General features: G+C 40.7%; 1 protein-coding gene across 1 annotated transcript in view; it reads left to right on the forward strand.

Moving 5' to 3' along the window:
- Positions 1 to 13,822, forward strand: part of LOC131962165 (partitioning defective 3 homolog) — a 572,304-nt gene that overhangs the window by 155,947 nt on the left and 402,535 nt on the right. Inside the window, exon 3 of the mRNA XM_059327127.1 lies at positions 5,842 to 6,016. Within this exon, the coding sequence (XP_059183110.1) occupies positions 5,842 to 6,016 (175 nt within the window). The remainder of the gene's footprint in view (positions 1 to 5,841; positions 6,017 to 13,822) is intronic.

Raw genomic sequence — 13,822 nt, forward strand, 5'->3', positions numbered from 1 at the left:
AATGTCGCTGGAATGATCTCCGGTCGCTTTCTTGAAAAATAGTCGCTAATGGGGTCTGAAAAGTCGCTAAATATAGCAACAAAGTTGCTAAGTTGACAACACTGCTTTGCCGCCTTCTACAAATGGCACGTGTTGATGTCGCGTAGAGTACTACGTCACATCCCACTAATCGATTCATCCAATCAGTAACCAGGTTTTTTTCAGGGTAGAAAAAAGTTCCTGCTCTTCTACCGGGATGAAAAAAGGCCCAACAAAAGTCCGCTCCAGACAACTCATATTCAAATTAGGGGCATTTTGGCGAGTGAGACCCGCCCCATTCCGGGTACTGGGCGGTAGTGGAAACAGCCCTACTGTGGCTACTTCCTTCTCTTCTGGAGAGTTTATGACATCATATCAGGGCCTTACTGCATTGATCTGTTTGACAATCAAAAATATCACTCTTTGATGGATGCTTAAATGATTCATAACTGATAGATGGTGTTGAAGGGGAGGAATGGATGGATGGACAGATGGATGGATAGATTGGTGGTGTGTGGATGAGGGATAGTGGCTCATGGCTATTACTCAAGTTTAGAGTTGTTGGAGTTTCTGGTGTAGTGGCTTTCACAGCTTCTACCACTACTGTACCTGTAATAACTTTGCGCCCTTGGTGCCCTTGCAATACAATGATGATAAATGATAGTGAAGGGAGGTGAAACCTGGACTTTTTGTGTGTGTGTGAGGGTATGTGTATGTTTGTGTTTTCTAGCAGAGGCATTATATGTTAAAGTTAGCTTAAGCAGTGACACACCCTATTCATTATACCAATTAATAAGATGAGCAATTCCTTCATTCTTTCATCTCAAAACAAAAGAGCAGACATGATGAGTAAACTGATGTTAATAAATTCAGCTTATCCGCCTATTCTTTAATCACTGCTTATTAGTAACACACTGAATTTTAGCTTTTGGATTGGAAGGGAAAAGAAGAAAGTGTGACAGACAAATGAATACATATGAATCTTGCCTCCAAGGGGTGACTTTTTGTGCGGCAATAAATATTCACAGCAGGACGTAGGCTGGCGCGACTTTGGATGTGCTCTTTAATTGAAGGTGTGGATTGAGCGGACAGGTTTCCCGCGGGTTGACTCATGTCAGCCGTCCCTTCCACTCTGCTGTGAAAAAGCTGTCGTGGCAGATATGGATTAGCGTCAGAGCATCGCGGGGCAGGTATTACATGTCTCTGGTGGCACTGCCAGCGCTGCCCCGTGACTACTAATAACCTCTGTTGTCTTGTGCCTTTGGAACGTGGCTTGGTGTACACTTGGGATGGCTGTTTTGTACCGTGCCAGTCGTAATGCCCAGGCTTCCTGGCAGATCAGAGGTTCTGGGAGGTGGAGGGGGGATCGGAGAAGAGAGAAAAGAGATAGAGAGAGGTTGTCAAAACAGCTCCTCATCCCCTTCTCAGCTGCTTCCCCTCCATCTCTTCTTCTACTCCACCCTTGCTGCCAAAAGCCGGGAGAAGATCAAAGGAGGCCAACATGAAAGGCATCCCTGAGATTCTGTTTTCGGTGCCCTGTCTCCCTGCTCTCTCCGTTACAGATATGGAAATGCTGAATCCCAAATACAGCCTGTACCTAGGCTGCAGAGAATGCCCAGCCTCAGCCGATTCTCTCTCTTTTTTCTTTTGCTTCTTCTCTCCTCCCCTTCATCATCATCTCTCTCCATCCTCCGCTCTTGCCTCTCTCCAGCAGCCCTCAGGCTTCCAGGTAGATAGCGGTTGATTGGCAGCTGCTGTGACAGTCAGTGGAACCGGCTGAGAGCGGATGAGTGTCAGCCTTGCTCCAGGGGCTTAAGGCAGCAGCAATGTTGTAGCTCCCTGCTGGAGAGAGAGAGAGGCCCATGAAATAAGACTCAGTCAGTTCTTCTCTTTTCCCCGCTTCTCTCAACTGAAGCAGGTAGGAGCTAAATAGGTTTTTCAAATCGCTCCAGAGTTTATCCTGAGACTGGAAACTGGAACATTTCCTCAACTCACATCCTGTCATGTGCTTTCCTTCTCTCGTTCCTCTCTTCCTACCTTTGGTTTTGATATAACTGTGTTTTATTGTAGGTTGTTGCATCTTGTTATTTCGGGGCTCTTAAAATTCTCTTTCACTCCCCTCTTCTCTTTCGCTCTGACTCCTCAGCCTCAGCTGTTACGCCACTTGACAATTAGCCATGCCATTCCCATTTGTGCATCACAAAATAAAAAACTTTTTTCTCCTTTTGAAAAACTTCTGAATACAACTCACTGTCCGCCGCACAGAAGCCCAGGGGGGAAAGTGTGAGAATAAAGAAGCAAAAAAAAATTGAAACATGAAATCGTCTCAGTTCTAAAGTGACTGTGACCAATTCCCAGACGGAAGCAAATCGTTTGTGTAATGGTTTTCGCTGTGTTGCAGCTTGAGCTGTGTCCCGTCAACAGCAACAATTGCGTCAGTTTTCCCTCCGGCCAAGAGTGCCCCCTTCTCTGCAGCAGCGACTGAGGACAGGATGACGATGGAAACAGCTCGGAGAGAGGCGTGGAATGAAGGAGGCTTTATGGGACACTTCTCAATAATCTGGTAGCCCATACCTCCTCCAGAGATACTCTGTAGATGTGTGGTGATCATAAATATGTGAAGTTTAACTCTTCCATCCGTCTTCCATCCCTGTTTTGGTTGGAACCTCCAACCTTTTTGGTTGACTCTTTCTTAGTCTTCTTAATGAGCTGCTAACGAACCGGAGGCCGGCTTGATAAGAAGAGCCGCCATTAGCGGCAGTTAGCTACAGTTAGCTCTGTAGCAGTACAGTGTGTATGTGCTGCTGCTACAGGAGGTGTTCACTTAGCGATCTCTGTTTGTTTACAACAAGCACCGGACACTCTGTGCACAGTTAGCGATGGCGTTAATTCACAATCACTATGTTTATGATCAGCGGGGACTCTGTGTATAATTAGCCATGCTGCTTTCAGCTGCTGGCGTTGTGCACAGTTAGCGACGGCGAAAACCATACGTCACCTCTGGAGTCTCTAAATCCCTCTGGGGGCTAACTTGTCATGGCGACACATGGAGAATGAGTGGACTTTTGAGAGGGTGTGGCCTGAGACTTTCCTGGTGGCCACTTTCCCCCCCAAGTCAAAACACGGCTAATAATAGAACAAGTCCAGAATCAGATCCAACTGAACATCTAAACTGTGGATTGGAACCAATGCAGGTGCCAGGTTGGGTCTCGGGTCCTATGGTCCAGGTTGACCTGTAAAGACCTCCAGAACAGACAGAGCAAAGCATAAAACAACAACAAAAAAATAGTGTGTTCTGCTTGGAAAGGAAAAATCAGCTTTGTGAACAGTGGGAACTTTTCATGTCTCTCTGGGTTTAGGGGATGAACAGGCACTTTCAAGAGCCCATAAATATTGAATGCAGGATAAATGCAGACCCATTTGATTATGAAATGGAGGGTGTGTGGATGAGTTTAGCTGTACATGTCAGATATCCACAGAGTGCTCTGGAGTGTCTGGTGAAAGGATGCAAGGCACAGCGAAGTGGACCTAATTAGAGGGATTTGGAATGTATTTAAAAATGAATCACGCTTCGCCGCGACACCAACAACAGTATTCACCACTTCTCTAAATGGGCAGCTGGCAGGCAGAGGGCTTGTCAGGTTGCTAAATACTCCCAGCAACATATGAATGGGAGGCCTGATTACTTTGTCACTAATGATTCATTGGCTCGCACATGCACTCGGGCAGTGTAAATACCTCTGGGGACAACCCTTCAGTCTAGTCTGCGTTCACAGCCGCCTCGGAATCCTCACATAGCTGTGCCTTTCATCGTTATCACAAACATGTTCAGCCAAAACATCATTTCATCTTTCAAATAAAAAATTCTCCAACTCCTGAAATAAGTTTCCTCTCGTAAAGAAACCAGATATATCAAAGTATAAGATATCAAAACAAGGCGGATTACCCAACTGAAGCAAAGACTCTTTTCAAGCCTTAACTCACATGAATTTAAACATTTGGCAATAAGCAAACCTTCAGCAAATTACCTCCTCAAATTGCCTAATTTCTAATATTAAGGCCTTCTTTTAATAGCACCGGATCTCTTTCCTCTCTGATTGCCTCTCTGGTGCACTGAGCAAATTTGCGAAAAACCCTTACAACCTGAGGAATGTAATTTCAAGATCGGAATGGAACGTGATTAGAGTGAAATGGGCAAAGCCTTCAGTGATAAAGTACGTCCCTGAGACGGCATCGGGATGCGAAGAAACATCTTAAGGAAGAAAATGCAGTCTGTTTTAATTGTGCAAAGCCAGCGTGAGATGTCGCCGTGAATTACGGCAACAGTAAACCACACGGGCGTACTCACAGAGAGGCATAAATTCAGGCGCAGATACACAAACACATACACACTTAAGTATCATCCTCTGCATATGAATTAAATCAAAAAGCAGAGCAGGGGCTTCTAAACTTGTTTATATGCAGATTTCCATGTGTAGGGGTGATGAAAAACAGCAAATACATGGGAAAACACTTGTGCTATTTTTACCTTCAGACAAATACAATGCGGGATACACGAAAGCTGTTTGCTCCCAACGGCGACTAATGCTTTCTTTGTTGGTTGCTCTCTCCACATCCATGGCCTTCTGTTGCATAGATTTGCAGGTAGCACAAAGACATTAAAAGGAACCCATTTCAAGTGTGTAATATACATACTATTGTTCTGTATAGCATGGTGTGTATCAGGCTGCTGCTGTATGATTGCTCTGTCTGGATAGAATAAGAGGTCTTCTTGTGAGAGGTTTAGTAACAGGTTGTGCTGGCAATGAAAAGCACTTGGCACTCTTTCATTGCTCTCTCTCTCTCTCTCTCTCTCATATATATATATATATATATATATATATATATATATATATATATATATATATATATGTATAGTCCAGGAGCATAAGAATAAGCCTTGACTCACATGTAGTCAATCAGCATTGGCCGATCTAATTTCCTTTATCCCGGTGAAGAGGAAGCAGAGTCTAGTGTTTCCCTCACACTATAATCCAGGCTGCTGTCTCTCTTGCTCTCTCTTGTTAAGTGGGCGAGTTGGCTGTAGTGATGAGCCGTGTGTGTTAGACTCTGATAATTACGGGATGCTGTGGGGAGTTCTCCCTATCTGGCCTGGGAAACGTGGCAACGTATCACCTTTGTGGTAATGGAGCAGCTGCTCGCTGTGGGAGCCAAACCTGGCAACCCGGAACACCCTGCGCTACATGACTGCAGATGTTGCAAGATTAGACTGTACAGAGAAAGAGTTGCAATATGAATGTTAAACTACAAAGTATACACACACTTATATACAGCACATGTGTACCCATTTATGTATGGTCATTAGGGATGGGTACCGAATTCGGTACCCATTATAGGTACCGGCCGAATTCCGTCGGTACTACCGACGGAATTCGGATACTACTCTTAAAACAAGATAAATCATCTAACTTATCTTAATCTAACGGGTTTTTTTTTATCTTGGTAAGAAACAAATAATTTGCAGTGCACTCTGCTCGGGCCAGTTCATGGCTGCTTGCATCTTTAATTTATCTTGTTTTAAGAGTGATTTCTGATTTTAAGGGTACAACATGCTTATTTCTAGATTTAATAAATTTATTTTAAGAAATCTTGTCAAGTGAAATTATCTGTCCTTACAGCAAGATAATTTCCCTCAGATTTAGTGTTTTTATCTTGTTTTTAGACACACCTTTTTTGCAGTGTGTCATACATAAAATTTTGTCTCTCTGTCTTTGTCCCCCAATACACACACTAATACCCATATTTTTTGCCCTCTGTCTCCAGCTGGTAGCAGTATATGAAGAGCAGGATCCTCACAATGGAGGTGACGGTACCAGTGCCAGCTCCACTGGTACACAGAGTCCTGAACCCTTCGCCAGTGACATGAGTTCAGCGTCTGCCTTTCAGCCCTACCAGGCCAGCAGTGAGATTGAGGTCACCCCGTCCGCTCTGCGATCCAGTGAGTCCAATAAAGATATAATGACATTACATCACCATTACTGTGACCTTAAAGCAAAGCTATCATGACATGTTTTTGTTATAGATAATAAAATCACATACGAAACCTCTTCAATAACTTAGCTTGGTAACACTTTACAATAACTATAATTTATAAATGGTAAACAGATAGTTTATTCATGTTTAATCATCATTTATAAACATTTAGAATGGTAAATACGTAATTTATTAACGTTTAACTAACTACATCATTTATAAATGGCAAATAGATGGTATATTAATGTAAGCTTATAGTTACTTTACTATTAACAAACAATTAAATTATAATTAATAGTTTATCAATAGTTTTAGTTGCACTCATTTTAACATGTTTAACACCAAATTAACCCTTTGATTCACAACATGGGTCTAAAGTGACCCGATAATTGATGATTGCAATAAATGAATTTCATCATTGAGTATTCCATGTTTTTCTCAGTTAACTTGAGAACAAAACATTAACTTGAGAAAAACATTTTTCTTCATGAAGTATGAAGGGAAAAATGGAAATAATGATCTGTTGTAATAAAAAAACAAGATATTCAAAGAATACTTTGAATATTCAATCATGAAATAAATTGATTTCAAAAGATAGAGCAAAGAAACACACAGCAGCATTAAATAACATGGGAAATGACTGTGGGTCATTTTTGACCCGTGTTGTGCATCAAAGGGTTAAGTATGTTAATTATTTTGAAATAATTCATATACCTTTAAGAAGTTGGTTGAAAACATTTAAAGATTAAATGTGTATAGTACGTTGTAAATGGTTAATAATTGGTCTATAAACCATCTATAAACATCACTTAGTTGTTATTGTAAAGTGTTACCCTTAGCTTTACATATATAGTGCTGAAATTGCACACAACAGAACACAGTAGACCAAAGTATAGCAAAAAAAGCAAAAAGGCCTGTGCTGTGCTTTTTAAAGAATGAGGAGGTAATCTATGCCGGCAGCTGAATTCAAAATGCAAAACTTAAAAGGTCAGGTATATGAAAGCTGACATCTGAAAGCTTAACGTTACAACAGAAAGATGCATATATGCAGCTGTTTCTTTATATTTATTGTATGAAGACTGGAAAAGCCAAATAACAAAATAATATTTGACTATGCTTTGGTGAAGTTATAGAATTGTTCTGAATCTCCCAGGCTGTGAAAATGTTGGCTAAAAGACAGAAGGATTACAGGTTACAAATACATCTGTGTGAGTCATGGGACTCTTGTCTGTTGTTTGTTTGTGAGCGTTGGTTTGCTTACAGCTGGACAGGAGGAGCTGACTGAAACGATACTAAAATGCAACAAAGTAAACTCCTTCTACACTACAACAGACTGGCTAGCGTCTTGTTTTACTTGACATGCCTCAGGTGTACTATGCAGAGTCGAGTGTCTGTCAAGTCTGTGCAGTGTGGCCAGGGAATGGCAGTATACTCACTTAGACAGACAGGTAGAAACCGAGACAACGGAAAGAATTGAGACACAGTTGGATACTCAGTCATGCATGGGAAAGAGCACACATGCCAGAGCAAGGTGGACATACACACGCTCACACACAGCCAGAAAATGGCCCACAAGTCAGTGACTCAGATGTTGCTCATGTCCACATATTCACGTCCCATGAAGTGGAACCAGTGAGCTGATGCGGAGCTGTCTTAAACTTCAAAGGACATCTAAGACATTCAAACCGGAGCTCACATACAGTCATGCACTCACACACACATGCACATGAATGAACAGGAGACTTCACTCCCCTGCCATGACATAAGCCTCTCAACCTGCCTGTTAGACTGGAGATTTATGGAAATTGTTCCAGAGAATGGAGCAATCTGAAAGTAAACCGGTTGCACAGTCTGAGAGGCAGGTATGCTTGAAGCTATCTGACCTGCTGACCGCTTGCTTCAAGCAAACCTACATTTGAAGCTTTGACTTGGTTTCTGAGAGATATGTTGGTGTCTTTCATCGCTCACACAGATTAAGGTTGTGCAGTACTGAGTAGCTTCTAAAATAGTTAATATGTAATGCAAGGATGATTTAAAATGCAACCCTTTCATTGGAAAAACTATGCGATAAGGCTGCTTTAGAAGCCTCTGCCCTGTGAAAGTGTCCTTGAATCCCTGGCTTAATCCCGATTGTGCCCTGCACCTTTTCCTCTCTGCTTCTAGATGCGTGTCTGCATGGGGTTTTTGTTTAATAAAGGGCTGCTCCAAACCAGTTTGTGAGTAGTGGGAGTGGATTGTAAAATCCTCAAACAGTGGGTCTAGATGTGTTCAAGGTGCAGTGTGGTGAGTACGGTTATTGATACCCTCCTGCTGGCCTCCAAAGCTTTGAATGTGACTTCATACTGAGAGTTCATACACCGTAAAAAATGTCCATAGATTTTACAGTGAAACATTGCTAAACCATGACAGTAAAAGACCGTAAAATGCTAAATGGGTTAATTCAGTTTCAGTAACAATGAAACATGGTATAAAATGTATATATCAGCCAAAACAGTATTTTCATTTTTTATTTTTTTTAAAAAATACATTACTCCACTGTAAAATACTCTGGCACCGTGTTTGTAGCAAAAATAAATATACTGTAATATATAGACAAGCCATCATTTTTGCATTTATTTTTTGTTAAAATACTTTTTCTCATTGTTAAATGTACTAAACACCATATCTCCAACAGAAATATACTGTAATATTTAATGGTAAAATCTTTAATTCATGAGGCATTTATAAAGTATTTTCTTGTCAATTATATGGCAGAACAGCGTTTCTTTTGATGGAAAAACTTTATTGTTACGGTAAAATATGGAATAAAATGGCAATCTTAAAAGGGAAATCATCAGTGCTAATATAATTTTACCATAATATTACAAAAAGTTGCACCGTATTTATACGGTAAAGTTCTGGCAACCACAGCTGCTGGTTTTTTACTGTGAAAACAACAGTTTTTTTTTTTTTTTTACAATGTAGTGAAAGACTAGTGAGTAGGAAACCTTTTAGGAAATTGCTCCAATCTGCTGATCCTGAACTGTTGTCTCATTGGATTCAAACATATAAAAAGTATACATACATACAAATAAAGTGATGAACTGAAAGTTAAAGATTTCTTAAATCTTTAGCTATAATTTTGAGCTTTTTCACAGTGGCAAGCATGCCATGCAACATATATTTTTATCCTGATACCACGGTGGAGAGCTTATGAAAGCTCTGTCCTTCCCACCCACACAAACACAGACTCCCAAGCCTGTCCCTCGCATGCCCTGTAAATTGTACGTTTTGCATTCAAGAAATATAATGACGAGATTGCGGCAAAACAGAAGAACTGATTGCTTCCTACACACTGCATCCCTCATGCTGATGGGTATGTCTACAGCAATCTTTCAGAGATAATAACAGTGAAGAAGATAGTTAGGGAAAAGAGACAGGGGGCTGGACCTGCGGCTGATCAGGCAGTCAGGCAGGTAAGGCCAATGATATGTTTTGTTTCATGCTAGTTTACATAAGTGCAGTATTACCAACAAGATACAAGTGAGATTGCATTGTTTCCAGGATATGTTTGGTCCTTGGAGACTATGCATTATGCACACAGAGACACTTACAAGTTCCTAATTCCACTTCCTCTGAAAGTACCTCAGAAGTTGTATATGTATATGAATAACAATTGTAAGAGATGGAAAGAGAACCGGACAGACAGGCAGACTGACTGGCATCACATACACACGGTCAGGCAGATGAACAAGACAGACAGGCAATGGTCCCTCTAGAGATGCAGATGAGCAAATTACTGGCAGCAATATTGCATATCAGACATCAAAGTGTTGAAGCGGCGCCCTTGGCAGCTGTGCTCTGAGGCAGAGAATTATGGCTATTTAAAATCATCATCTTTTAGAGCCATATTGATTGTTTTTTCCCCTCCTACAACTCCCAAAGTCCCAAACTCTCCCTCTCGCTTTCTCTCTGTCCTCACCCCCTCCCTTGCCTCCGTCTTGGGAGCCCATTTTAGATTTCCATGCTAACATGTGCCGTGCAGGTCAAACTGCTAATAATTGGATTGGAGATGAGATGTAAATTACAATAATGAATGTAATTTTCCCGTAATTATACAGATGCCGGAGCTGCCTCTGCCTCTACTAACCACTAAATTCTTCTCTTTCGAAGTAAAAGAAAATATCTGAAACTTTAAATTAACATTGGATCTTAATGCTGCTTTTAGCTTTGAAGTTGAATGTTCTGTATTTCTGCTCAAGGAGCAGAGAGCTAATTTCATCCAGAATTGGGTTATTATTACTGGCAGTCAGGGTGCCATTTGTCAAAGTGTTCTTATGTTTGAACTGTTTCTTAAATGTCTCTCAAATATGGACATAGGCTCCTGGGTGACAGGAACGGCCCAACAAATCCTTGTTGACCATTTTGAGGCTGAAATGAAAAATGTAAAATATTATAGAGTAGCTGTGCCAAGTGACAAAGTACACCCATAATGGCCTGCTTCTTCCACCTGTGGACAAACAGAGAGCAACAAATGGCAACCTTCTGATGTTTATGTGGTGATAAACACTCAATCATGAGTGTCCAAATCACAGAGTAATGCACACGGTGCTGAGGTCAATCAGTCTCCTGAAAGACGTTCATTGTGATCTACATGAAAAGTGAAAGAAATTATTTTGTAAGAAATAATGAAAATAAAGCTAAAGACAGAAGTTCAAACCGAAGCTGCTTTCTCACCTAAAACAGCTTGATTGATGCTTTCAGAAAGTTACAAGTAAATAAGTAAGTAAGTAAGTAAGTAGGTAAGTAAGGAAGTAGGTAAGTAAGTGATTAGGTAGGTAAGTAAGTAAGTAGGAAAGTACTTTGGTAAGTAAGGAAGTAAGTAGGTAGGTAAGTAGGTAAGTAATTAGGTAAGTAAGCAAGTAAGTAAGGGAGTAAATAAGTAAGTAAGTAAGTATGAAAGTAATTAGGTAAGTAAGGAAGTAAGTAAGTAGGTAAGTAAGTAAGTAAGTAGGTAAGTAAGTAGGTAAGTAAGTAGGTAAGTAAGGAAGTAAGTAGGTAAGTAAAAAGGTAAGTAGGTAAGTAATTAGGTAAGTAAGGAAGTAAGTAAGTAAGTAAGTCAGTAATTAGGTAAGTAAGGAAGTAAGTAAGGAAGTAGGTAATTAAAAAGGTAAGTAGGTAAGTAAGTAGGTAAGTAATTAGGTAAGTAAGGAAGTAAGTAAGTAAATAGGTAAGTAAATAGGTAAGTAAGTAAGTAAGTGTCTAAACCATCATGTTATCTATGGTATTGACCCTTGCCTGTAAGTATGTTGATATTTTGTTAATGGTCCATTCCCATAACCTCATGCAGAACCATCTGAGAAGCCATCATTGGAAACTGTCATTGTTGTTCTGAACAAGTCATTTAGCTGCTAATAGCTCCTCACAGGATGCTTATATACAAATTACTTGAAGCCTAACAAATGCTGAAAAGCTTGTGATGCCGTAATTCTCATGTGATCTTGTGTTGCAATTGCGGGAATCCGGCTGCTGTGTAAGCTAAACATTCCCAAAGATCAGTGTAGGTGATGTCCCTACATACACTTAAATGCTTGAAAGGGGTTTCGAACTGTGTTCTAAACAGTGTTATTTTTGGCATTGACTTTAGCATTGGCTTTCTTTGATCTTGACTTTTACAGATTGCTACTTTTATGTGATTGTTCCTTCACTGTGTTTTTTTTAGGTTTTATAGGCTCAACGGCAATTGCACCAGATACACAATCAGGAAATGGGAGAAACTCAAGTGCTATTGACAAAAGTTAAAACTCCACTGACATTGATGTGAAGTGGCTTTAAAACACTTAAGAGAAGATCACAGTGATTGCAGTAATACTCTATGATTGACCGCCTGCCGATGGACAGATCAAACTTAAATATCTGCAGACAGCTTTTCATTTTGAAAGTTACACTTTTACCGCTTTTAGAAATTTCTACCCCAGCCTAGACAAACTCTCTTTGTAGTGCACCAATGACCAGTGTTGTGATGAATTGTCCATTCCCTAACTGACCTGGCCCTGTGGTCCTTGAATCTCCGCTCCCTTGGTCCTTGAAGCTCTGCGGTGACAGGGTTCCTGGGAGGCCATTAGAGAGATTGCCTGTGGGGGGGAGTGTGGACACCTTCGAATAGGAGGGCCTTCATCTAATCAATTTGGCTTAGTGGTCTGCCAGTGAAGGGGCTCCCTGCCGCCAGCCAAGGCCATATAAAAGTCACTACAGAAGAGGACGTGTATATAGTGCGTGTATAAACAAGTGTATATAGTGACTGACATGTAGGTTTGCATAATTTGTATGATTGCCTCACAAACATTTTTAAAAACAGGCACATGAGCTGATGTCTGGGATATTGTATATAAGTATTCGTTCCGCATTTTTTCTTTTTAAGATCTCCATCTCAGATTTAAGGCTTAAGAAGTGGACTGTCCTCCCCATCATGGGCTCTCCCAGTGGGTTTGGGTGACTTCCAAAGGCAGTGATTGTCAATTATAGATAAACTACCAGGTTTAGGTTTGGAACCACATGCAGCTAGGTCTGATAGCAGGCACTGATACTTATCATTCTCATCTGCCCTCTCTCTCTAACTCTCTCTGGTACAGAACTACCTCTTCAATCTCTCACTTGAGCGGTGAGCAGGTGATGCAGTGCGATTTAGGGGCTTAGATATCAGAAAAATCACATAGTTGATAACGGTGGCAGTGTGCATCTGCTGATTGGTCATGTCTGATGGTTAAACCATTTCACATCAGCTCTGTCTTACTTCATCTGCCGTCTTTCTCTTTCAGTTCTTAGACTTTTGGCAAATGTCATATCTTTGTTATAACTATCTTATGTGACAAGGTCCAGGACTAGAAATATTAGTACTACCGCTACTATTGACAGCTAGGTACTGATTGGAGAAATATTTAACTGTTAGTCAAATAAATACTGCTTTATTTATTTTATCTTTGTGCTGATAATTGCCACAGTCCCATAGTACAAGACATAGTAATCACTGCCAGACTGCTTGTAGCCTTGAAACTCTTTCTAGCAGGACCTTGAACCTGTGCTTGTGTAGGCCTCAGAGCAAAAATTGACCATCGACCCTCCATCTGTTGTTGTCTGTGTGTTGTGTATGTCCCTTGTTATCTCTTAGTTCCCATCAAGTATGCAGCAGTACATACTTTCTGCTTCATTCTTTGCCCAGACATGCAGAAACCAACCAGCTCACCCATGTTGGGATAAAAACTGGAGCTATGTTTTCTTTGCATCATTCTCAACACAACTTTATTTAGTAATATATACATACAGTTTATGAGCATAATATAAACTGATCTAGAAGTCTTTAATAGTGGTCGACTGATGAATGTTTTTTAAGGCCGATGCCAATACCGATTATTTTGACATCAGTCTTAACTGAACCCCGATATGTGCTGCCGATTTTTTTGGGCCGATTCTTGAAGCTGATATTGCCTTTTCTCCCTCCATTTACATGATAAAAATGACACACTGATAACAAATGTAAACAAGTCTCGATTCAAACAAAAAAATAAACATTTATTAACAAAACAAACAAAACATATTAACAGCTGGATAGCAAACAATGTGTATGTTGTTCTAGGCCTCGAGGTGGTGGCGCCTCAGATGATCCACATATTTGATGTGTTTTTCTGTTTTTCCGGTATCAGCAGCAGCTCACCAGAGAATGGCAGATGTTGCACCGAGCCTTGCCTGGTGTTGGCTCAGTGAAATGGGCTAATTAATCGGTGAACTCATGCAC

This window comes from Centropristis striata, chromosome 23 (assembly GCF_030273125.1).
Source record: "Centropristis striata isolate RG_2023a ecotype Rhode Island chromosome 23, C.striata_1.0, whole genome shotgun sequence".
Taxonomy (NCBI): Eukaryota; Metazoa; Chordata; class Actinopteri; order Perciformes; family Serranidae; genus Centropristis; species Centropristis striata.